The sequence below is a fragment of the Haemorhous mexicanus genome, chromosome 1 (assembly GCF_027477595.1).
Source record: "Haemorhous mexicanus isolate bHaeMex1 chromosome 1, bHaeMex1.pri, whole genome shotgun sequence".
Taxonomy (NCBI): Eukaryota; Metazoa; Chordata; class Aves; order Passeriformes; family Fringillidae; genus Haemorhous; species Haemorhous mexicanus.
Window position 1 is genome coordinate 96,258,226 of NC_082341.1, and position 26,091 is coordinate 96,284,316.

General features: G+C 39.4%; 1 protein-coding gene across 5 annotated transcripts in view; it reads right to left on the bottom strand.

The window, feature by feature from the left end:
• Positions 1–1,403: 1,403 nt before the first annotated feature.
• Positions 1,404–26,091, bottom strand: part of FHOD3 (formin homology 2 domain containing 3) — a 373,180-nt gene continuing 348,492 nt past the window's right edge. For 4 of the 5 annotated variants that reach the window (XM_059856914.1, XM_059856904.1, XM_059856877.1 and 1 more), the window contains 3 exons: positions 23,606–23,777; positions 21,484–21,645; positions 1,404–7,249 (listed from right to left, as the gene is read on the bottom strand). In XM_059856914.1, coding sequence (XP_059712897.1) covers positions 7,167–7,249; positions 21,484–21,645; positions 23,606–23,777 — 417 coding nt within the window. In that variant the 3' untranslated portion in view covers positions 1,404–7,166. Of the gene's footprint in view, positions 7,250–20,661; positions 20,700–21,483; positions 21,646–23,605; positions 23,778–26,091 lie in introns of all 5 variants that reach the window. The other variant, XM_059856895.1, reaches the window with a different exon arrangement.

Sequence of the window (26,091 nt, forward strand, 5' to 3'; positions counted from 1 at the left end):
ACTGTTTTGAAGGGTTTATAAACCAGGGCATGAAGCTTTCTGATGGATAATCTGCATACTTACTCATTCCCTGACTACAGGCCAGAGGCGTCTCTGTGACAACAAATGAGTTCTGACTGGGCACCAGGTCTGAGAAATATATGTACGCATTGTCACTGCACATCTGGAATTCAGAACTGCTAATGGATATGCTGTGATAGAAAAGAAAAGTGTCTGGCCAATAAACTTGGTTTATATATTTATTTTAAAAAGCATTACCACATTTCTGGCTAGTAGCCTTTCATCCTCTAGACTTTACACCAGTGCATCTGGAATGCTAAGCAGCCCTTTCAGGGATGCAGCCATATCCCAAAAAGCACCTTTTAATTTGAAATAACTTTAAAAACTAATTAAAAAGGAGGAAGGCTTACATACCTAGCCTTGTATATCAGCTCCTACAATCTCAGAACCATAGGTGAGAATTCTCAGACTCTCTGTCAACCTACTTTATTTTCCAGGGTGCTGCTATGAACATGTGCAGCTGTCTTTGAATAATATATTTTGACCTCATTACACGTGCAACTCAAAAAAGCAATTGTGAGTTGCTTTTTCTCAGGACTAGCAGTGGAAGTGTAAGCATTTTGAGTTCCTACAAGTCACTTGTCACCATAGTCATTGAGCCCTCGGGCAGAGCTCAGCTCAACTTCTGTTGGGGCAGGGATGTCACGTTTGTCAACTCAGCCTCTCTCCAGTGCTGGGAAATAGCAGTAAAAGAAAGCATCAGAGACGAGCAAAGAGAGAAACCTCAAGACCACTGCCTCTCCAGGCATGCTCATAGGCAGCCACCAGAATAATTCATTCCACAATGATGCATGAAAAGTATTTCAGCCAAGTTGAAGGCAAGTCTTGTTTACAGACCACCTTTACAGCTCTGAAGTTCATCCAGGGACAGTGTTTCACACCTTGATACAGAGGCAATGTGAAAAGCTTCCTCACATAGAGGTTGTCTTTCCTCTTATTGATGTTTGCTTCTGTAAATCCCATACCTGTATGCTGTGTGCTCTGTGCACAGAATATTTTTTAGGCAGGAACCAACTCCAAGATGATGGCAGTCCCATGTATGTTAAAGTGAGGATTTGTAGGGTTGGAGTACTGAAAGCCTGGAGAACCAGAGATACATTTTCACTTTCCTCACTCAAGATTAGGAATTAGGCTCAAACTGTGGAACGAGGCGTAAAAGATCAGCTTTTTATGATCAGGCCACTCAGATGCCTTATTGATAGCTGTTTTGGTGTCCACATGATGGCATTGCAGGTGCATGGAGGATATGAGGAAAAATACTTCATGATCCCCTCTTCCCATCCATTTTCCACCCAAGCTCCCATGATTGGCTTCATCAACAAAACCAGAACCAGCCCAGTCAGTGCTTTATAAAGCTTTATTGCAAGATGTGTTTACATAATGCTGTAGAGGTGAGCTTTTTAACTACTTATATCAAGAACTTTTGGACACTGGTCTGCGGTCAGTTTTCCATATTGACCCTGCATGGCACAGAAAAAAAAAAATAGGGTGTGATTGGATCTTTCCAGACAGTTAAGTGGGAAGAGTGGGGGGAAAAGAGGCAGATAAAAATAAAATCCCCCCTAGTTTACACTAAACGTGACACAGCTTCTGAAGGATCAATACAAATGGTAGGTGAGTTTCGTGTGTAATAAAATCTTAAAAGCGTAATTCAAGTTCTTTATGAAATACAACAGAAACAAAAATGCATTTTCATGGACAATTAACTTTAACATAGAATGAATTCACCTAAAATGAGAAAACAACAAACAAAACCAAAAACTCAACCAAAAGGACCTGTAGATAATATCTCTGACCATGCATGGCTTGTTTTTAAATTACAATTCACAGAATAACACTGCTGGAGAGCCTATTTTACACTATGCTACACAGAACATGGAAAAACATGAGTAGTGACATTTACACAATTTTACAGTATTTCTCCTTTGTCTAAGAAACACGTCTTCTTCTACTTTACATTTTTTTACAATTCCCAGCTCACAAAAAAAGGACACTATATGCGCAAAGACAGTCTTTAAAAAGGAGAAATGTATCCAATGCTACAAATAAACCTTTTCTTTCACAGAAGCCTCTGTATTAGATCGTGATTAAACAAAATATATCTTTATCTGCCACTCAATGTGAAATGGGACTAATTAGAATTTTTTTTTTTTTCTGCATAAACATCAAACTATACATCTCTGAAAGCCTTGCTATGTAACTATTAAACTGCTTGCCAAAAACTTCCTGGGGTTTCACATCTTTCACATCTGAAATGCCAATTGAGCTAGTTGCTGCCCCAGTCGAAGCAAAGGAAGGTAGGCCTTACATGCTGTTCAAATGTTTGTGAATGGTTTTCAATGGCTGCCTACAACCAAGCATTTTCTCATTCAAAACCACTCAGTTTATTTTCTTTCAGAGCCTGTAAGTACCTGGCAGTTTTTCCTCCAGAGGAACATCAACATTCGTATCCCTTACAGCTTAAACAAGTGTTTCTTGCATCCTGCTGCTGCAAGCACAGAGCCACCATCCGACTGTGTCCCAGGGTCAGGCTGCCCACCAGTGCCCACTGAGCCTCCCTCGAAGGTAATGGGAGGATTGGAACATGTGCAGTGAGGTACAGGAGTGAAAAGGAGAGAGGAATATGCTCCTGCTTCTGCCTAACACTGTGTCCCTGTGCATCCTCTGGATAGAGGCAGGCAGTGCGTGTGCCTGTCCATGAGCTGCAGTGGAAGGAAGAAGGATGAAGGATGTGAAACTGGTGGGCTGGCACCTTGTTTCCATTTCATCCCTGTGAAATCAAACCATTGCAATAACCACAGCTGCACAGTGAACCTGAACACAGACTACTGCCCTCAGCCTCACATTTTGGACAGCCACTTGCTGTGGTTACATCCCCAGGGAGGCTGCTGCAGGGCAGATGCCTGACAAAAGGAACCATTGCTGCACCTACAACGGCATTGTGCCCCTGGGGGTTGGGGTGGTTGTTGAAGTCCTCAAATGTAACTTCTCAATAGCTTTTAGTCTTGGCCAGGGTACATTTAGAGTGCAGCACACCAGGGATTTAAGGTGCTGTCCTGTGGAACCTTACAGGAGGCCCTTGCTGTTCACTCACATCATGATTGACTCAAAATTTTTGTTAAATTAGGACAATAACTCATATCTTTATATTGACATGTGAGTATCTATTATGCTAAAGCCATTTGGCATAATAGATGTCTATCTACAAAACTGATGTGTTATTTTGCTGACAGGATTAACCACTGCAAAGGTTCACTAAAAAAGGGTGTCAAAAGAGAAAAAGAAATGTATTTTTAAAACCATGTTTGAAGCTACTTCCAGTATTTGAGGGAGAAAGAAAGACCCTCATTAAACCACCTTTTTTTTGTTGATTTTGGATTATGGACAAGGAGCTATCAAACAGAAAGGTCATACATAGCAGCCAAGGGGCTATAAAACATCTGGAATCCATGAATCTGGTGCCTGGCCTGACTGAAAAGTGAAGAGTGATGAATTTAACTTTTGTGAGGGATCTTTTACTCTCGAGTGTGGCACACAAGCATTCCCTGGGGGTTTCTTCACTGCAGCTGCTACTGAGCATTGTCTCCAACTGGAGTAAGATTATAGAAAGTATTATCATGCAGTCTGCTTTTAAACATCAAGTGAGATGAAAGAAAATTAGGATAGCTTCCCTTTGGAGGTTATTTCATGTGCTAAAGCTTACCTCAGCATCCAAATCAGGAAGGCATTATGGAGGCAGTCAAGCAGACACAGTGCTCTGGGCACTGCATTTGCAGCTGACTGTATCTATCGGAAAGGGAAGAGAGGTAGTTATTATGGCTGCAAGTGTTTAAAAACAGCCTTCATGGATCTCTGAGTGAGAAATGGGAACATGTGTTACTACACTGTGTATCCAAGATTTTTATATTTGTCAGAAACCAATCCATATCTCACACAAAACTGTTCTTAAAACAAGTGTTACATCCTTATGGTGAGCTCTTCCAATGATGGAAGGGCAGGCAGCAGCTCAAATCCTGAAGGTTATAATCTCACCAGACAGAGGGAGGCATACAGATATAATGAATTTCTCCACTTCATCTGGAATCCACCAGTTAGATGAAGGAGACCAAATGTTTTTCCCACAGTCAGGGCATGCTGGCACCCTGGAGGAAATACTGCCTCCTTACAGACTCGTCGGTGTTTTTTATCAGGAACCAAAATGGAAATCTCTCCTGTAGCTACTGTGCTACACTCTGTCTGGTGATCTTGTTGCAATAAATGGTGAGGACAGTGGAATTTATCTGACTGTATACTAGTGCATAAACAAGACCATGTTTTTCCTCAGAAAAGTTGCTATCAGTTTTACAGATAGAGAGCACAAACAGAAAAACAAATGCCATGGAAGAACAGAAAAGGCAGAATCTGCTTCACATGTTAGATACATCCAGAGAATCTGAAAGAAACCACCTTTTTTTTCCACAGAACCTATCCCAACTTAGATTATTCCTCATATTTACTGTTCTCCTTCCTTGAAGTTTTGCACAATTTTTGCACAATTTGGAAAATACATCTGCCCAACCATTAGTAATTCACCAGCTATGGTATGTCTCAGAGACAGATGCTTTACTATGCTAAAATGAAACACAAATTTGTTCCCTGTTAGAAAGTGGCCACCAACAGCCAAGTGGCCACCACTTTTGCACATTCAGCACATTCTAATTAAAATATTAATTTTTAAGGACTTGTTTGATTTTCTCCCTCCAATAAAATATAGGATCTCTGACAGCATAAATGTACTTTGTTGCATTTTTGGTTTTTTTATCACTTAGCAAGTAGGACAGTTCAACATGACCATTTACAATCAGGGTGTCTTCCTCTTGTTTCAGACTTCAAACACCTCCACGAACCCCCATTACCTTCAGTTCTTTGTTCTAAGCATCCTTGAGCAAGATTTTAAAAATCCATAGTGGCGAGCGGCACAAAAAGATCCACTTTAAAATCCAGATACTCATAGGTCTTGCCTGTTTTACAGTGAAATTAGTTATATGCCACTTCTGTTTCCTAACCAGCTTCTTCCTTTCCATAGCCTTCAAATACACAACATATTGTATTGATTACCCAACTACTGCCTCCTGTCCACTTGTAAAATCGGTTTTTTAACAAGTTGAGGTGAAAAACACATCAAACTCAATGCTGTTCTTAAGAACCATTGCTCATTAGTGACTTTTCATTCCATGGGAGATTCAAGGCATCAGCAGACAAAGAATGAAATGTTACAATCAAGAGGGGGGACAGCATAGGTAGGATGTTCAGCCGCAGGTCTCCCTGCAGTGCTGCCAGCTACCTGGCTCTGCCATCACTTGGATGCTGTGCTCAATGCAACGTGATGGATGACCAGGGTTTCAGAGGTTTATTGGTTTGGTTCAACTCTCTTGAACAATCTCCACTGATTATCCTGTCCTTAAAGGGAGCAGAGTAGAGCAACCTAAGTACCTGACCTAGCCTGGGTGCCAGAAGCAACACTGCTATGGCATTAGGACCCCAGCATAGACTATTATTTAACTCTATTTTCCAAGCATGTTTTGCAGCCAAAATGGAACCCTGTTACCATGACTAAACTGCTGCAGTTCCCCAGTTAACCAGTGTGAAGAAAGTCTCATTTGTTACTGCTGTGCAGACATACCCTTAATCTTAAAGGCTAAGGCAATGGAAAGAGACAATCTTGTGCATCCTTGAGGATCTTTTGGACATATACAGACTTTGGCTTAAAAAGTTCCCTTTATGTTATTGTTGTTTGCAGTTCTTTTTAAAATACTTCAGCACTGGCTGGGGTGACTGTTCAATTCATCTTCACTGCTGTACATGTCCTCCACTTAAAGGCAGATGAGTTGACTGAAGGTTCTTCAAACATGCTGAGGGCAGTTATAAAAGTCAGTTATAAAACTGTGACATAAGGGCAAATATACTGGAGTTGTTTACTGTGGTACCCACTCCACTGGTATCAAGGATAATCACAAAAAACCAGTAAAGAACAGCAAAAACACAGCAGGCTTTTTAGCAGGGCTATTTCATATTCAGATCCATTAAACTGAAATAAAATCACCACCACATTATCTTGCAGCAGAGAAAAGCAGCATGAAGGGCACAGGCAAGTGAACAAAACTTCTTGATCTTAGCATCCAAATGCATTTATCGAGTATGTAAAATTGTTGACGTAGATCTCTCTGAAACTGTACAAATGCAGAGTACAACCACAGCTCAACAAGAGGGGGGAACTGTGCTCTCTCCTCTGTGTGCATGCTGCTATGTACAGTATGGGTGTGCACTAACACACATGAATTCAGGATCCTAAACTCTCCACTTGTATTGCAGGCTATGGCCTGCCCCACAGGGTGAATCACACTGAACAACACTGAGTTCCTGCAAAAAAGACATTCTTTTCCTCCTGTCCAGGTGGAACAGTAAGGCCCCACAGTGAAAATCATGGTCCAGCTGGCTTCAGCAAAAGCATGATTTCACACCATGACTGCATATGTACAGATACATGCACACATGTCCACACATTCATTCTGTACACATACAAAGGTACACATACATTTTTACATTCTTTGGAGGCAAAATAATAAAATACCCAACAAACCACAGGGTTGCACAGACTGTGCATCTTTGCTTAATGAATCTGCTTGAGGGAAATTTGGGTTGCTGTAACAGGAATTATTTTGCCTCTTTAAGGACTGTTCCTTGCATTGACAAAACACCATACATTTACAATGACTAAAACAGGGCACAAGGAAAGCCAAAGTAAACACAGCTCACACAATGACAGATAACTTAGAGAGCCCCCTGCTACCCACATCAACACACCATGAGAAGAAGAAGCCATGTGCTTTCACTTAGGAACACTCAAATGCTTCCTCAGTTACCGTCTGGATGTCATGCTGAGCTGTGGCACACCCTTCTTCTGCACTGGATGTGGGGTTTTGCTTTTTGTTGCTTATTAAAATTGAACTAACAGAGGAAGGGATGTTGGGAGCAGCAGAGGAGGCTGGCAGTCCAATGCCACGCTGAAGGGTTGTCAGCCTGTGTGCTTCAGATGATCGGCTCTTCTTGTGGCCACCTCTGGGATGTCAAACCTGCATCTCAGAAGTGCTGATGAGGCCCAGTGCTTTGGCTTCTTCTGGTGTTAGCCCACTCTTTAGTGTCCTTCTCACTGCACAGTCGTGAATCCCAAAAGCAGAAAAAAACAAAAAAAACCCAAACAAAACAAAACAAAGCAAAAAAACAACAAAGAAAATGCAAACAGTTAGAATCAGTAATTACAAAAGACTTTCAGCTGTAAAATCCCCTCTTAACATGCAAGCTCAATCAAATCAAAAGTTGCTATCTGTTTAGGGCCTCAAGTTCAGAAACACTGAGTAATGCCCTATGGCAAACTCATGGGAGCATCAACAGCAACTCCAAACAGGCAAAAATACATTTGTGATTTGACATTTAGTCAACAAAAAGTTTTAAGGAAAAATATCCCAGATTTTTAAGAATTTTTTTTCTCTGAAATTTTTCTCTGAAATTGGATTTCCAGTCCATAGCAAGTATCATCTGCCCTATTATTTAATAATTTCATAAGAATTTTTTAAAAGAGCTTCGGGATCTTTATAGGGATCTATTGAATTTATCACTATTAAATCCTTTGAGAATCTTTTAATTCGTAAAACTCTCTCCCTCCCCAAAGTTAAGAGATTATATAATTGACTACTTTATAGTTGATTAAAATCATTAAACCTACTGTTTTCATACATGCTCCCCTTTCTTTTGTAATGTTCCCCCATCCTAGTGCTATTTGTGCCCTCTTTGCTATTGGCAGTCTGTTAACCCTCGGGGTACTCAACCCTTGCAATTTAGCAAGGGTTTAGCAAGGGTCTGCAGCATTTTAGCTGAATTTAAATGATAAATCTAAGCCAAAATCTTGTTTCTTAATTTTCCATAGAGTGTTCTGAACATTAGCCCTGACAAAAGTTTCAAAATTTGTGATTGTCTTTTTTATTCAGAATCAAGTGACTGTGTGACTGCACACATCGAGCATCAGTGTCCTCCTAGTTTTACAGGTGCTTTGATTTTCAGGTGGATGGGCTTTAATTCAAGACACAAGTGAGGTGTTCACACTTTAATGTTCCTCAAGTAAAAAATGCACATTGAGAAGTTCAAGCTTCATGCAAAGCATTAACAGTGACTTAATATTGAACAGAATATATTTGGAGCCTAGAAACAACGAACTCTAGAGGAAACTAATCTTAGAGAAACCAATTGCAAAGAGTGGTCAAGGAGTTCTTACATCATTTAGCACAATTAAGATCTCTCATTTAGTGAGATATTTAGTCCATGTAACTGAAACTGGGTGGTCACACTCAAGGGCTGAACAGGAGTGAGAGAAGGGAATGGACTGGCATAGAAAACAAGGGGATAAGATAAAGGAAGAATATGGCATATCTGAACATTTGATACCATGCAGGTTGAATGAATGGAGTCTATTTCTGATTATCAAACCACTTTCATCAGATACTGAGGTTAATCAAATGTGCTGGGAATGCCACATTTCTAGTTCCTCCATTATCCAACCCTTACTTGAAAACTTTTTTTCCACAGCTCACTCCTTTCTCATAGGTTATTTGTATTATTAAACACCACCAGGGGCTGCATGACAGCCTTTTAGGATACTCAGTTTTTCCTACAGTACTGATCAGCAACATCTCCCAAGTTTACCAACACTTAGCTTAAAGCACTGCAAGGTTAAATGAAACTGCCAAAACTAAGTTTAAGAAAGACCAAAAAAGTACTACCAGGAGAGAAATAAACTTCAGAAAATGCTTTGATCTCCTTGGTAAAGAACAGCCAACAGGACTTTTGAGTCAGTTTTTATCACTGGCACTCTTTCTGGCTTCTCAAATTTGATATTCAAAATGTCCACGGTGACAAGTGGTAATTTCTAGACATATGCTGTGGAATACCTTAGGATCTTAAGGTCTCAGTGAATCACCCAATGCTTATTTCTATATCAAAATTAACAGTATGAGGAGTGGAGTGGAAGAAAAAATCCAAGAAAGCTGCAGTAGGAACATTTCTGTCATATTAAACCCAAGGATTTCCCTTTGTATTTCACCTGCTTATCTGCCTACACTGCCTCTCCCCTGAGCACTTTTTTTCTTTGCCTTCTGTAACATCAACAGCCAAACATGGACCATAACTTGTTTGGCCACCAGACAATAGTGTCAAGCTAAAAAATACAGGGGACCAAACTTTCCCAGGGTGGCTGTCTAGATGACATTTCATCTTCCCATTGATGCGAAAGTAAACTGGAAAACCAACTGTGGAATGAATTTCCACATTTTTGACACTTCTGTGGAAGTGTCAAACCAAATGCATTCAGGACTGCTCTCACACATATCCCCAACTCTCTCAGACCACAGTCAGTCAGTCAGTCACTCACATTTTCAAAGTGAGTAACTACTGTAAAACAAAGCTATTTTTTTCTTGTCAGACAGGAAGAGAACAAATTGTTATTCCTGTTTGTAAACATTTCACAGGAACTGATGTACTCTGCTAACACTGGTTAGGTATTGGACTAAGCTAAATTCTGCTCTTATTTATGAGAAGATAAATCTGGAACAACCTTTTTTAGGTCAGTACAATTGCTACTGCACAAATAATTGAGCTGAGACTGTCTAACCACTGAAAGGAGAATGAGGGCCTCTGTAAATTCTACCAAACAGAACACAGTTGCTAAATTCCTCCATCAGCCTGAGTAAGAGAATGACTAGTTTACTAGGAAAAGCCAAATGGATCTGCAATAATATATAGGTTTCTTTGAAGTAAACTACAGGAGTTTATATTCAGAAACCATAATTAGGAGTTAAAATACCATGGTAAAAACCATCTTCAGGGAAAAGCAAGTAGTCTTCTTCATGTTAAACAAGATAAGTCCCTGAATCTCCAGATGCCTACCTATCAAACATACTCAAGTATTAGACTGACATCCTTTTGTATTAACCCTTTGATGACTGAAGGAAAGAAATCCTGTACGTAGCAGGTGATAAAGTCGAGTGCCCTTTCCTGCGCTTGCTGTACGATTCACACAAGAAATCTGGAGACCAACCCCACACTTGTATTTTTTGTGCCACTGCAAAACAAGTAGGAATGGCAATGCTCACTGAATTGCTGGGACATACACAGCTTTAATTAAACAAAACAATCCTAGGTTCTAACTTAGCTCTCCTTTAATATAGAGAATGACAACTTGGGTTTAAAATATTACAGGGACTTAAGGTATTAAGCAGGAAATTTCCAGCAGGAAAAAAAGAAAAAAAAGAGGACAAAGAAAGAGCTCTAAACAATGCAGAACTTTGGTGGTCATAATGAGATTGTCAAGAAAATAATAAAAAGCAAAAATGTGAAGAATATTTTCAGTGACAGAACGATTCCCATAAAAACTGATGGCTGCTGACTTGTATAAACTAAGCACGTGGGGCCAAATACTGCAATATACTGTGGCAACTGGCAAGATTAAAGCTGTCCACCATCAGTAGGCAACTGGAAGGATAACAGCTGACTCAAATGAGGGAATTCTTAACCCTATAATGTAACAGGCCAGTATGACACAAATGAAGCCACCTGGTGTTTGAAGTATTATGTACTTAGGGAGTTTAAAGTAGTTTAATAAAGGGTCTCTTTGTATAAAAATTCTATCTACTATGTAGAAATTACAGTACATTTTCTCATTTGAAGATACAGTGGATGGGTGCAGCATAGCACACACAGAAACACAAGTTCCAGCCCCACTATCCTCTGCACTGATTTGCTGAATATAAAGGCTTGTGGGTGATGAAACCAGGAGAAGGCCAAGTTATCTACAGGAGCAAAACTGCTCTGGGAGGTGGGTGAACCTTGTCTTGACATTCTGTTACACAGATGTCCTCAGTCATTTGTCTGTTTCCTCCTAAAGTTTGGTAGGGTTCCTCTACCTTAGGTCAAGAACATGTTCTGTCATCAAAACTGAATGCAGGGAGATATTTTCCTTCCATGTTTTATAGACAAGGCAAAATTACATTTCTCAACCTTGGTCTTCACTCTCCCTGCTTCACTGAACTTTGTCATGTTTCTAACTGGACTAGACATAATATCTTGGCTTGTAAAACTCTTGGCCTGCTGCAGATCACATTAAACTGAGTTATGGAATGCATTTTGGAGGCAGTGACAATAAAAATAAGACTTTCAAATGACCTTTTAGGTTCTTTTCAGCAATTTCTAAAACATTTGCTAAAGAAACATAAGACAGAGAGAAAATAACTTTTACTCTTGTCACAAGTGAAGCCTGCTGAGATCCCATAACCAGGAAACTAAATGTTGTTTTTCTGGGGTTAGAGGGTATGATATTCTTTATTAATCATGAAATCTAGAATTCTATTTGATATTCTGGCAGAATGCAGTGTGCTTAGGATGAACTCAATGAATTTGACTCTGTCTGTAGGGTCAAAATCTACAGAGACACATAGCCTTTGCATTATGCTGGAAAAGTTTTTAAAAAGAGTAATTACTGAAGCATAGCTTCACTCTCTTCATCAGAGAACAGAATTATCTAGGGTTTGGTTGTTTCTTTAAAAAGCAAATAGATAGCACTTCTCATTTCCTCTCTCTATACTTTTTTTAAATTTTATTTTAAGATTCAACAAAGAGTAATGATCAATCTGGCTGGTGCCATTTAATCCTGCATTTGCAATGGCTTTTGGCATGTGTGTCTACATTTGTGTGAGTCACTCGTAAGGCAGAATAGGTGTGACCATTTTCCTGCTCAGGCAGTCACAGAATGAGTGCCATTCCTGCTACAAAGATGTGGCAGCTCCATCAGCTCTTTTCATTTAATTTATCTCAGGGTTTTTTTTCTGTTACCTATCCACATCTAGCTTGCCTTCTTAAGTCTATGTTTTCATATATTTACATTTAACACATTGTCTTGGACTTTATTACAGTCAGTCCAGCAATGGCAATTTGCAACTCAACAGTTCAATCCATACAGCCTTGCTCATATTTTGTTTTTTTAATCCTTGTCATATTTTTATGCCACTGTCCATATAAGTTATGTTTAACTGTGCATATTTCATTGCTTAATATGAGTAAGCCTAAATGCTTAATAGAAATGCTGTAACATTTTGTGTGGTGATTTTCTTACAGAGATTTGTAGGTGAATTTTTATGTATCACACACTTCTCTGAAGAAGTACAGACAACTAAAATGTGGTCTCTGGGTCAGCCACACAGAAAACTCTCAGAAACAACACATTATTATGCATTATTATTCTGTAGCTTTGCTTTGAGTCCTGTCAGCACTTCATAGAGGGCACAAGTCTCACCTAAAAAGAAATCTAGCAGGTCACAACCACCTTTGGGTGTTACTTATGGTGGCTGTGACATAAAAAGGAGTAGGAAAGGACAAACTGGCACTTTATAAGGAAAGCTAAATTTGCTTTTTTCATCTCCAGGTGGCTTATATTATAGGGAACAAAAAGTAACACTGCTTTAGAGAACCTGGGCTGCATATGAAGAGCATATGTGTTTTCAAAGTAATATTTAACATGTAGTTGAGACTGTTAAAGTTTCCAACTTTATGTATTTCACAGATCATCATTTACACAATCCCAACAGTAGGGCAGAAAAGAAGATTTAACTCCTTCCTTGAAAGCCTTCTGTGACAAAACCTCCTTAATTTACATGAATTTCAATATGAAGAGTTATTACTAAAAGCAATCCTGCTGCCACCTCTTTCATAATTTCTCCCACTTAACTTCACCAGTCAGAAGTGATTCCACTAATAATAGGTAAAGCATCAAGAGTAGGGCTGCATGACTGAGTATATAGTGAGTCATGACGGAGTCACTGTACACTGTTTTCAAGACCAGACTATGCATTAAACATGCACAGGTTGGAAAAACACAGGAGATGGGATACAAAACGTAAATAATCTACTGGGAGTGCTTAAGGCCTGCAGCCTTTACCTTTCATTTGGAATTTTAAAATGACCCACTAAGGGTATTTATCAGGCTCTGAACACAGTGATGTCTCTGGGAGAGTGACTTGGCAGAGGAGTGTGACCAAACTCGAGCACCTGGACTCTGCAGAATGCAAATTAATTATTCCCATTAGGAATCCACACTGGGGAATAAAACAGTAAAAGGCATCCTCTCTATGAGCCAATTAGATGAAAAAGAACTGTGATCAAAACAATCTTGTAAATTCACTAAACAGATGGTGTTATTCTTCCTTGAAAAAGCCACATATATCTATATCTATATCTATATCTATATCTATATCTATATCTATATCTATATCTATATCTATATCTATATCTATATCTATCTCTATCTATATCTATCTATATCTATATCTATATCTATATCATCTATATCTATATCTATATCTATATCTATATCTATATCTATATCTATATATATCATCTATATCTATATCTATATATCTATATCTATATCATCTATATCTATATCTATATATCTATCTATGTCTATGTCTATATCTATATCTATCTATCTATATATATATGTGTGTGTGTGTGTGTATCTTGGATGCAGTGCTAGAGTAAGATAAATGCAAAATAGCTTTTTGTGAAACATTTTTGTTCTTCTTCTAAGAGAGACTTCCCTCCAAACACTTCTGATACTCGTGTCCAAGCAAATCCCTGCCTTCCCGCCTCCCTGCTAATCTCCTTGGTGGCAGCAGAGGGCTCCCTTTGGCAGCTGTGGCAGCGCCCTGCTCTGGAAAGCCACACAGGAGATGGTGTTTGTTTGCTGCACTTCTTTAGAAAAGCAGCGTGAAAGCTGCCCTGTACCTCTCTGCCTTCTCTCGTTCTCAGATGAGGTGCTTTCCAGAAGAACTCAGTGATTTTGTCAGCCAGCAACTCAGTGCCGCCGAGTTCTTACTAGGATGCTGAAAGACACAATCTTTCAGGAAGGAAGGATGATGAAGATAAGGAACAAATTACTGACCGGAGAAACATTTGCAACTTACTTTAATACTGAGAGAAAGAGAACAAAATACATATCCTATCGACTTTGGATTAATGGTGTGCAAATCAACTATCCCCATTTTTTTAGACACTTAAAACTTAGTTATCCTACTTTGGGAATGAATCCTGTGATAAGAATTCAAAAACCTTTACCTGTAAAAGATATAAATTAAATTGAAATCAGAGGACAATATAGATGAATTCACTGAAGCAGTGAATGACAAACTGGGAAAAGTGAAAACAATTTGTATGTCCTGTAAGATGCAAACAAATGGAGTAAAGTTATTTCTTCTTCCTACAGAACTACAGTTGAAAAAGTAGGAAAACTGTGTAGCATAATGGTATTTATATAGAAAATGTCAATGCCAATATGCTGTGATCAGGGAACAGGAACAGCTTTTTTTTCTACATATAATACTAATAGCACCTGCTCTTTATCAGCTGCTCATCTCCTGCAGTTTCCCCTGCACTACCTTCAGCTTGTTCTCTCCCAAAATTAAGGAAGTGCCGCATGGCTAAGAAGAGATAGCCAGAGAGATTCCAGCACTTGTAAGTCCTTGTTTAGAAGCCCATGGGAAGTTGCATTTGGTTCTCCCAATGTTGGAGACACAGCACAAGGATGGTCTGCCTATGCTGTCAGATCCTGGGGGGACACTGGCTTCACCTGGACAGGCACTTAGTCCCATGAGGTGACAGCTACTCTAAAACCACCCGGGACCACCCATCACAGCAGCAGTTTTCTCCTTGTTCCTGCACCACACCCTCTGTGCTTGGCTTGTAATGTACATGTGCATGTGAATGTATAGTGTTCCTACCTCTCTTCTCCCTGTGAAGTGAAATAAACAGGGATAAAAGATATGTAGTTTTTGTAAGCATTGCATATTTAATTCTGACTTCCCGCATCACTGCAATGACTTCTCGCCCCTTTTTCAGGTGATGAATTACAACAATGCTGCCCAGTTTTAAGCAAATACTACAGTCCACAAAATCTCTAATAGTGGTACAGAAATCTAACACAAAGTTAAGGAATGCACATACTGGTGCAGGCTAGGATAATTTGTTATGTGACCTCTATTAAAAAAACCAACTGTTTCAATCAGAAAGTTTGAGCCTAGGAGCCCCAAAATGCATAATTTCTATCAGAATAATACTCATTTTAGAAATGACTCATAGATTCCTCTAAAATAGTGAGTGGAAAATGAATTTAAGCCTCTTTTACAAGCCATTTTTTAAACAGATATTTAAACCAGCCTTTCAAAAACCCTTTTGTTTTGAAGGCTACATGATATAGAATTGTACAGGACGATTGCAAGTTCCCTCTACAGTGCTAGGATCAGGCAAAAACTCTTGAACAAACCCTGAGGTATGAGAGATATGGTCTGAAAATCATGGAGACTGCCAACAAAATATATAGGCACTATACATTTGAACATATAATAAACAGAATGTCTACCCCTATCTGTCAAAATCATGTATCTTAAAAGAAAGCTATTGAAAAACTCCATAATACACATTGCAAAGCAGAAACTGAACACTTATAAATAAATGTGTGCCAACTCAGAAATGGTATTGACATCAACAATCACAATTATGTATGCCATCAATTACAAGGGACAAAACTGAAAACATGGAACCAGCTATTCAGCCTCAAGAGTTAAATAAATTTATAGCTATCAAAACTCATGGCAAGTTCCATGGGTTACACAACTAATGCCTAATGGTTATGCAGCAGAATGGCAGGTATGGTGGTACTTGGGCAAAGGCTGGACTTGATAAACTTGGAGGTCTCTTCCAACCTGAATGATTCTGTGCTTCTATGATTCTGCCTCTCCTGTTTGCTCTCCTACAGCTGTTGATGTTAGCATCTGGCATAGATGAAACAGGGGACTACAGAGACCTCTCCCTAATCAGATACTTCAATTTCTAGAGCTTACTGTGCTCAACTGCATTTATTATTAATTCATGAAGTGCAATTAATATTTTAAATTCATTGGTTTTGTTTTTATTTATTGTAAATCATGGGAGTTCATTCTCCTACTTCTGCAAAGATCTTGCCATCTTAAGGATGGAAGAATGTATTACTTAAAAGGCATCCAAGACTCAAGCTGTCTTGGCATCTAATGGAGATAACCTTCCAGCTGCCAGAGCTCAAAGTGCTTTATCTCACATTCTATTTTTATTCAATAATTCCATTTCTTTAAACCATGTACTGGCCTTTTGAAGGCTCAGTACTTTGTGTAGGGACAAACAGACTTTGATACTGAATACCATCAGTCATACATTTACTTTTTCTAAATGCAAAGAATGGCTCCACAATATGCATCACTAACTAGATTACTCTGCCCCATACTCAAACTCCTGATAGGATCCAGCTACTCAAATCCTAAATAATTAATTGCAAATTCAAAGTGATGTTGTTTGCCTTTAAAGCATTTTATATAGTCTTTCTTCTTGCAAGGTTTTCATTTTTTTAAAGTATAATTTCCATTAACTCCTGTTTTTAGTCAGGCTATAAATACCAGAAGAACAGTCTCCCTCCTGGTATTTTGGCACTTCTGTGTATTTTCAAAGCCAGAAAAAGTAAGCGAAGAGACATGAAACTGAAAAATAATGAAAATAACAAAGAAAATATGAAGAAAAAGTTAAATAATGCACCCTACAAATGCTCAACAAAAAATAAATGCACTGTTTGGATTCAAATAGTGTCTCATGTAGTACTTTGTTTGCTTACAACATGCTTATTCCAAAGCAGCACTGCATGTGACACTAAAACTAGTCTAAAGCTGGTCTCCAAGCCTGGTCCTTTGGCACAGCTCTTTCCCACATTTTAGCACCTGATGACACCAGGCTGATTCCTATTTCATTTTTACGGTATGAAACACTTGACCTAGGATGTTCTGTAGTTAAATTTAATCCACCAGCCCTGAGTATACTTGCCTAGAATTCAGATAAACTTGACTCAATTCCTATCTCCACCACCTACTCAAGTGGCACCTCAGACCCATTTCTGCATCATGATTTGTATTTGTCACTCCCTGCAAGCCATTACACAAATAAATCATAAATCCTTATGAGATGCTTCCACACCTCAAAGGTCTGTCAATATTAAGCTAGCACATGATTTCAAAGCCTGATAAAAGAACAAGGCATTATCAACTCTCTCTTTTTTAAACATCACAAATCAGTTTGTTTATCTCACATAAATATGAAATTAAATTGTAATTAAATTATTATGCGTTCCAAACCCTCTTTTCTAACTCAAATCTAAAGCAGATTTTAAATTTTAATAAAATCTAAGAGTAATAGGAGTGTGTGCACACAGACAGAGCCACTCTGAGATAAAAGAATGTGTGGGAAAACAAGCCTCTCACTCTGTGCCATCCCCATGCAGTGTCTCCAGCAGCACCTGATAAAACCATCACTGTGCTACTCATCATCAAATACCAATCACACCCAGGCCCTACACTATAGCTCATCATCCAGGGTCAGGTGAAGATCTAGATCCAAACAGTGCTGCACAGTCAACCCATTTTTAAAGAGCTTTTTCCTTATAAATAAATAGCCCTGTTTGGCTATTTATTTCTAAGGAATTCACAAGTGTTGCTCTCAATTTCTAAGCATGCACAAGTGTTGCCCAGCATAGGCTAGAATCAGTGCAAGTATCTTCCATATGCTTATTCATGTTTAATAAACTGGAGTGATTTTTCCTGATGCTGACTCATAGGAATTGTACCATTCTCCTGTGACAGATCCATCCAGTTCAATGAGACCAACACAGAGATGGCACCACAGCAAGAGCCTAATCCTGAGAAGACTGATTTTCCCTTAAGGGATCTATATTTAAATAGAGAGCGTGGCCAAGAAAAAAACAGTAGTATCTTCCTCTTTTCTATTATGGAGTTTTGGGGAGGCTCTTTATTAAATATATGTAAGTAAAACATTGTATCTTATGGATGATACCGCTAGTCTTCATGAAATTTGGAATATCAAGTAGAGTGATTCCTAAAACTTTTTTATCCTAACTTTCCTTTGCACTCATTGTTTGTTATGGCACCATTTGTGAAGGCTTTTCTAAACCTACTGGAGAACCAGACAATCCTAATTATATAATCTTTATTTCATTGCTAAGTTGAACATGTCCCTATAATGTTATAGAAAACCTTCTCAGAGGAAGCTGCCCTTAGACTGCAAGAACAGAAACAATATATTTTCAACTTAATTTTTATGGTTTTAAAACATGCTGAACTGACATCTCTGGTGACTGAAGCCTATTTTTTTTCCACACAGAATATAAATATAAGAGGGGGAAAAAAAAAAAACCCAAAAAACCACAGCAGAAGCTTCCCATGGCAACTTCCTCAGAAGCTGTCTTTGAACGATTACCTTGAGGGGGTCACAGAGCATTTCAGTTTCTGTGGCTCATTCAATCCTGTGGCTTTCTGATGAACAAATACCACTGCAATGTTATTTTCTCAGATATAATGCCACTCTAGTGTATCTGGTAGGCAGGTCACTGAACACCTGTCCTAAGGCAGTGACTTCTAGTTGATTACTGTACTTCTAAATGTCAATCCTGAAAAACTTTTATCCTGAAAATCTTCCACTGTGTAAAGGTTTAGCACAGAATCTCTCCAGATCATCACAGGAACTCAGTTGTTATGCATTTATCATGTACCTTAGATTTCTGTCATTCACTTCAGCTCCCACTGAACAAATTCCTTCCTACTATTCATATCTTAATTTATCAGTGACCCTTTCTATCTTCAACCAACAGATACAGACATTTCCATCTGTCTTTTGCTGGATGACTCCCTTCCTTATTCCTCCTCCAATTTTATAGTTCTGATGATTACCCTGAGCTTTCAAACTTTTCTACATCATTATGCCCTAACCAAGCTTTCTCCATACCAGATACAGTCACACTGGTCAACAACCACAAAAGGTAAAATGCTTCAAATGAATGCATCAAGATGTCTCATTTTCCTATTGCAACAATTTAATAATAATTTAACATTTTCCATAAACCTATTTCTGCTTTCCCCTAGCCATAAAGGACTTGATTAATTAGTGATTTTTTCCTTTTTTTTTACTTCACATTTCACTGTCTTTTTTATGAGAAAAAAATCCCTTGCCCGTGAGAACCTTCTGCTGGAACAACAGCAAATGTTCACAGTGCAACTGCATATAAATATTTTGGGTTTCTGATTTTGCTAAACACCATGTGTGTCAGTTCATGCTCACTAAAATCTTTGCTGAATGCTAAGTAAGCCTGACAAGTTTTCCAGTTGTGCACTGAAAGCAATGAGACATATGCAACATGATGCACAGGGAAAATAATTCCTTTCAAGTGAGTTTCTCTTTGATGTTCCTGAAAAGATTGAATACCAAGCTCATGGCAAAAGCCAAAAGATGGGTGTGTGTGGGAGTCTGAAGGTGATGAATCAAACCTATCAGATAATAGGGTCTCTTTGCTCTACAGGTAATAAATATCGTAGTGTCTGCTAATCTAAATCATTGAGATATGTCTAAAAATCTACTATCTTACATGTTTATGTGTTTCTAACTGGAATATCTTCTGCTCATTTAACTCACATCATGCATTAGCAAGAGCTGATCTCTCTTCATTTCCTGGAGATGTCATATTATCAGTCCAGCTGAGTGTATTTTAAAGATAAACTACTTAATTAATTCATCATCCAAGTATATTGACTATCTATCAGAGTGAAATAGTTCAGTTAGGATATTCTCCTTCCACGCTTCTGCACACGTCAGCTAAAAGGGACATTAAACTACTGAACTTTATGTTTGTTTTGAAACTGTCTTTTAATCCACTTAAGAGTCTCATCCAGATCTTGAAGAACAAACAAGCACTAGAGCTGGATTCTATCATGATTAATTACAATGGAAATCAGTCCCAGCCTAAACATTTACTGAATGTTTAATCCTCGTTAATGCTTTTACTGAGTATAAAAGAACAGTTCACTTGAAAAATAATATAGTATTTTTATTATCATTATCCTGTATTGTTGCTTCTGCAGCAAGTGCTTCCTAGGGAAAAAAGGTATCTGGCAAAAACTAGGAATAAGAGGTTTTGGTATATGTGTGTATGAAGACGGTGTTGCCAACAGAGGAGATACTTCAATATGGGATAAACCACAGAAATAGGGATAAAGCATGGAAATAGGCAAACATACAGGGGATTTATTTGATTTGCACAAGCCAACTGCAGCAGTCAGCACGTGCAGAATGCCAAAACTGTGTGGGGAACTGGGTAGCAGCAGGTGATGCCAGAAAGAGGTAAGGCACAGTGCATGACAGAAGGTAAGACAGACAATCCAGTGTCAGCTCATTTTCTTTGTTTAGAGACTGGCTCATCTAACCAGAGTGTCCACTTTGCCTCTGCTCTTGCCACATGCATAAGTTCCTTTTTTAGCATGTTGGGGAAAGTGAATATGCTTTCAGCACATGCTAATTTATAGCAAATACCAAATGTTTTTGATCACCCGTTATGTTAGAACAACTCCACAAGAAAGAAAATCTGTGTCATTTTTCACTCACTGTTGTTGTCTCCTCTTTGTCCTAACTTCCCAGAAATGCTAAAAAAATGGATGGAAAGGTAGTCAAAAAGCCACATATGGTTAATGACTTTAAACTAAAATCTTACGTTATTTGGGTAGTTTTCCTTCTCACAGTATTTGCACTAGTTTCTGCACATAAGGAAAAAACAAACAAACCCAGAAAGTTCATCACCTCTTAAACACTGGATTTACTAAACCATGAAACCAAACTCATCCAACTTGGGTGCCGCAGCGCATTCCCAAGGCCACACTATGCCATTGAAAGACCACCTTATAAATGTGCTACCTTTTCTTCCCAGTGGAAGTTAAACTCCTCTATAACCACTTTGCAGCCAAGCAGCAGTAGACATTTTGTTTTCAGGGCTGCGGAAAGATAGCATACAGCACGAGAGAGAAAGATTTTAAAAGGCGAAATATCTCAAACTATTTTTTGCTTTATGAATAAGTTCAGCTACAGACACAACTATTAATCTTTATGCCAGTTCACAGTAGGTTACAGCATTTTAAGCAGTCTCCATCTGAGGTCCTGATCTGAACTCTCTAGTTATGCATAAGCACTGCCATAAATCACCATAAATTGTTCTTCTTATTCTGCTAAGGACATTTCAAGTTCTGTAGAAGACAGAGTCACCCACTGCATACAAGACTGATTAAACAATAGTAAGAGGAACATAAGCCAATCATCAGCACACACTCAAGCCACTCCCAGTGCACGTCTGCCTACCGAAGGCCTGGTTCCTACACCGATATACATAAATATTTGCACGTTCCTTTACTTGGAGCAATTTATATTTATACTCACATGACTTCCTATTTGCTCGTGACCGTTTCCTCTCTCTAGGCACCGCTCGCTGGCTTGGCACTTGGGTGGCGGACTTGACGATGCGATCCATGATCTCATCCGCGGCGTCGTCCGTCGCGTTCGGTGAGTCGTCGTTGCCAGCGTTCCACGAACCGATACGGCCTGGAAAAGTCCAGCAAGTGAATTCAGGGAAAAGAGGAGAGGAAGTCTCTTGCATCACTTTGGTTGTGCAATTGAGTTTTTTGGGAAATTACAGCAGGCAGCTCAGTCATCCTGACTTCAATTTGACTTCAATTCAAAAAAGAAGCAGCTGCCTAATGGAGAATATTTCTAAAAAATAGCCTAGACTCTTTGCTGCACCAGGAGAGAGCCAAGAGCTCAAACACAATTATAAAAAAATATATATTCATATACACACTTTATATTCCTTTAAGCCATGGTGTCTTGCTCTTGAGCACACAACTGGCAAATGCTTGCTAGAGGCTGCCTACAAGCCAAGGATGGATAGTGTAGTGTGACCATGTTTCTCTCTGCTCCTATTACAAAGACAGTAGAAGACATGGCACATCTTAGAGATTGATGCAAATGGGAAACACAGGTCCTTTTGTACTGAAAGAAAGACATAACAATTTCTGAGCATCTGTATCACAACCTAGTGCAAAGGAGATTAGAAAAGGGCATAAAGTGTGGTTTGACATATATTGTCCCCTTCACAATGAAGAATTCACCTTCCTATCACAGAACTGTATGTGTCCTGGTGTGACTGTGTGTGCTCTGTTGCGAGGGGGACTGTTGGCAAGCTGAAAAGCTGAAAGCAATTTTGGTTAAACCCACGAACAAACAAGTGAGCCATACTTCCAAATCCAAGAGCCTGGCACTCCTCACCCCACAGAGCATTGAGTAACACATCTTTGGGTTCCTCCACTACTGGCTACTGCTCTGTGCATTTTGTTTTTAAATTATTTGAAGGCTAGTGTGCAGTGTGAATACTGACAGTGAGCTTGGCAGGAGTGGATGTGGTAAAATTGCAAGCAGCTAAGAAATCACCAACAAGGCCATTTTATACCACATCTGTGAAGTCCATGAACAGCTTTGATTAGGCCTTTACTCAGCTGGCTCATCTCCTTGCATTTACAGGAGCAGTTCTACTATAACAGTGCTTCTGACAAGCTCTTGTCTGGCTCACCCATCTTCTGCCTCTGCTATTTTTCTGGGGAGCACAAGCTGACTCTCATAATCAGGACACTCCCCATATCAGCATTCAGTGGATTACTTCAGCTGTTCAGCTTGTTGCAGTGCAGTTTGAATTATTTAACCTTTGTACTTTAGTTAGCTGACTGGCTTCTTACACTGGGGCTGTGAAACTTCTGAATTAGCCAGGACCATGGTTTTAAGCCTTTAAGCTGTACATACACAGACTTAGAGTTGCATGCTGTGGATGTGCTATCAGTAGTATCAAAAAAAAAAAGGTATCAAGAAAGTGTAAGATATCCAGATATGAAGGAGAAGAAATACCAGGTAAGAAAATGAAGACTTGAATTTTGGTGCATCATCTTTACTCCAAAACCATCTTCCACGTATTGCAAGTATGGGAGTGACGAGGGGAATACAAAACAAGTACCCATTACCTTTGCAGTTTAGGAGGGAGGTGGTTAAAAGACACATCACTTTTTTCCTACCCATTTTCTCCCCCATCATTCATAAAATGCTGCAAGGTCTTTTCACCTGAATTTGAATTGCTGCTTCCTACTTCTATTGAAAATAAAGAGAAAACCACATCCTGGATTCTCCAGATGGCCCATTTTGCTTTCATGATGAGAACAAGAACTGGTGTGTTAATGGGCGGTCACCATTATCACTCAGGGAGAATTGAAAATTTCTGCAGGCTTAGACTCCTGATACCCCTACTCTGGCTGTGATCTGTTTTGAAACATCAGGAAAATTCTTCTTCATCCCCTTGCCTCAAATCACTTCTATCATGAAAATGCCACTGGGATGTTCTCCTTCCCCTTCCACCTTTTTAGCTGTGAGTGCTACCTAAGGGGGACACGACCCACGTTTGGGCCACTGTGCAGCTGCCACAGCACAAGAAACGTGGCCAAGAGGAAATGCTGGCGCTCACCTCGGCTGGCGCGGCTCCGAGTGCGGACGCCGAGGGCCATGGTGCTGTCCCCCCCCAGCGAGCAGGTCTTCAGCACAGCCTTCATGTTCTCGTGCTCGGCAGCATCCTCGGCGTACTGCAGGCCCTGGGGCTGGCTCTGGCAGGGCGGGGAGCTGCTGGAGAACTTGCCGGACTGCGGGAGGAAAAGGATTTGTTGTTTCAACTGAGAACAGCATGGACAATAGGCCAGGGGATTGACTGAGAATTGCAAGGAAAGAAGTGTCCTCCCAGGCTTGGTTTGGAGTAGAGCTATTCCCAAAAGAGCCCAGCAACAGTTGGTCCTCTCCAGAGTATTCACTCTGACCAGAAATAAACCTGAAACAGGGTGGCAGCAGGGAGCAGACACAGTCAGAGGAAGAACAGATGCATTAGCTCGAGCTTTGTAATTTTGACCTCATGTCTGACAGTAAAAGGTACAAAGCAAGGACTTGCTTTGAAACCTTCGATCCAGACTGGGCCTGATCTGGGGTCAGGCATAATGCTGAGAGGAACAGCATGAGACCCAACAGAAAAAAGAAATTGCTTTTTTTTCTGTACAATCAATTTTCACTAGCAAGGCAAAATGGGGACAGTGGTCTAGGAAAAGACACCTTTCCCTCTTGCCTCTCAGCCTTACTGCTCAGAAAACTCTCAGTCACCTCTAAAACACAATTATCTACAAGTAACTTTAACACACATTACCACGAATGCTTAAAAAGTCCCTGGTCCCAAAACACCCAGACAAATTATTTATGGCTGAAACACAAAAATTGCAGTCAGAAGTCAGAAGAACAAACAAAACCTTACACGAGATAGAGGAGTCTGCCTTCTGCTTCCTCGTCACCACGACTACATGAACAACAGTATCTACACTAGCAGGGCACGCACAGTGTGAGCATGCAGCAGCCCAACCAGTGACCAAAACAACCACCTAGGAATGGGTGGGAGCAGCAAAAGTGGCTACTTTCTACAGAGGAGGGCTTGCATTGCTGGGCTGCTCTCCCTTCCCCGACTCTGCCTCCAAAGGGCTTGGATGCTGGTATTCACCACTGTGCTCTTATCTACAGAAAGGTCAAAGCACATTGGAAATACAGCCCCGACTGCAGGAAATACCGACCCTGTTGACAGCAAACAGGCATCAACAGATAATAATAAACCTCGGTACTCTCACTCATATCAGCCCAGCATCAGACACAGAAGTATGTTTTGTTATTCCTTTTAATCTTTCTAACTCTAATTCAGCACAGATGAAAGGACAAGTGCTGCTTTCTCTTCTTCCTTTGCATAATAAACAACATTAATTATTCACTTGATGATATCAAGCCAGTCAGTTAAAGGGATGCAAACCTGCAAAGCCCTTCTGTCAGAGAACGGTAAATTGAAAAACTTGGCCCTGCTTTCAGAGCTTTGATCAAGTCCCCATCTCAAGACTGCAAATTGAAAAAGTTTAATCTGGAAACCAATGATGAGATGATTCTATTTTAACATAGTGACTTTTTGGGGTAAGATAGCAAGTTAACTGAGTAACAATAATCCCTACAAGGCACTGAGCTAAATATATCAGTAAAAGACCTATTTTGATAGCTAGAAGTTTGTTTTCTTGTTAAAAGATTAGCTTGCAACATTTTAATGTGAAAAGTATGCAAGTGCTAGAGTTTCACATGTGAAATTAAGAGACAGAAAAATATTAGAGAAAAACTCCTATGAAAGGACATGCTGTATTTGCATTAAGACTAGTCTCTTATACAATGTGGGTTGCTCAGTAATCAATACAATTTCCAAAAAATTCCAAAGGGTAAAGTCTCCACATAACTGTTAGTTCCTGTTCACACAGATTAGTTCTATGTTGGCATAAACAGGCAAATTAATATAATTTTCATTCCATGCCCTAAGCTACACAGCACAAACCATCGCTGGGGGCAAAGCTCTAGAGCCAAAAGTTTTATTTCATTTCCTTAATTTTCAGATGTTGCCATAAATTGCTGGTCAAACCTCAGCCTGGTGAGAAAATGACCACCACTATGAAACAGCATTAAGCCACATTGTTTATGTTCAGCAAATTGAAGAAAGCTCTAATGCTGAACAAAAAATGCATTACAAAAAAGATGCTTCTAAAATCAATAAACTTTTATTATGAATATAGCTAGACCATCACCTTCAGGAGCACTTTATGAGAGATACATGAACTACTCCATAGCTCACCTCTACGATGAATGAACTGTCTCATTCTCTATTTATACAGAAAGGAAAACAATTAAGATTTGTTTAACATCTCTCTATATTGATGCTTTTGAAAATTTTATAAAATAATACCATAAAATAACACAGCTTAAGGAGTATGAAATTATCCTGGTAATCCATAGCCCAAGGTAACTTATGATATCCATAACATTTAGATCACTGATGTTTTGGGTAATGGGGATACTTTGCAGTACACTACAGACAGTAAGGGAAAGAAATGAGGAAAC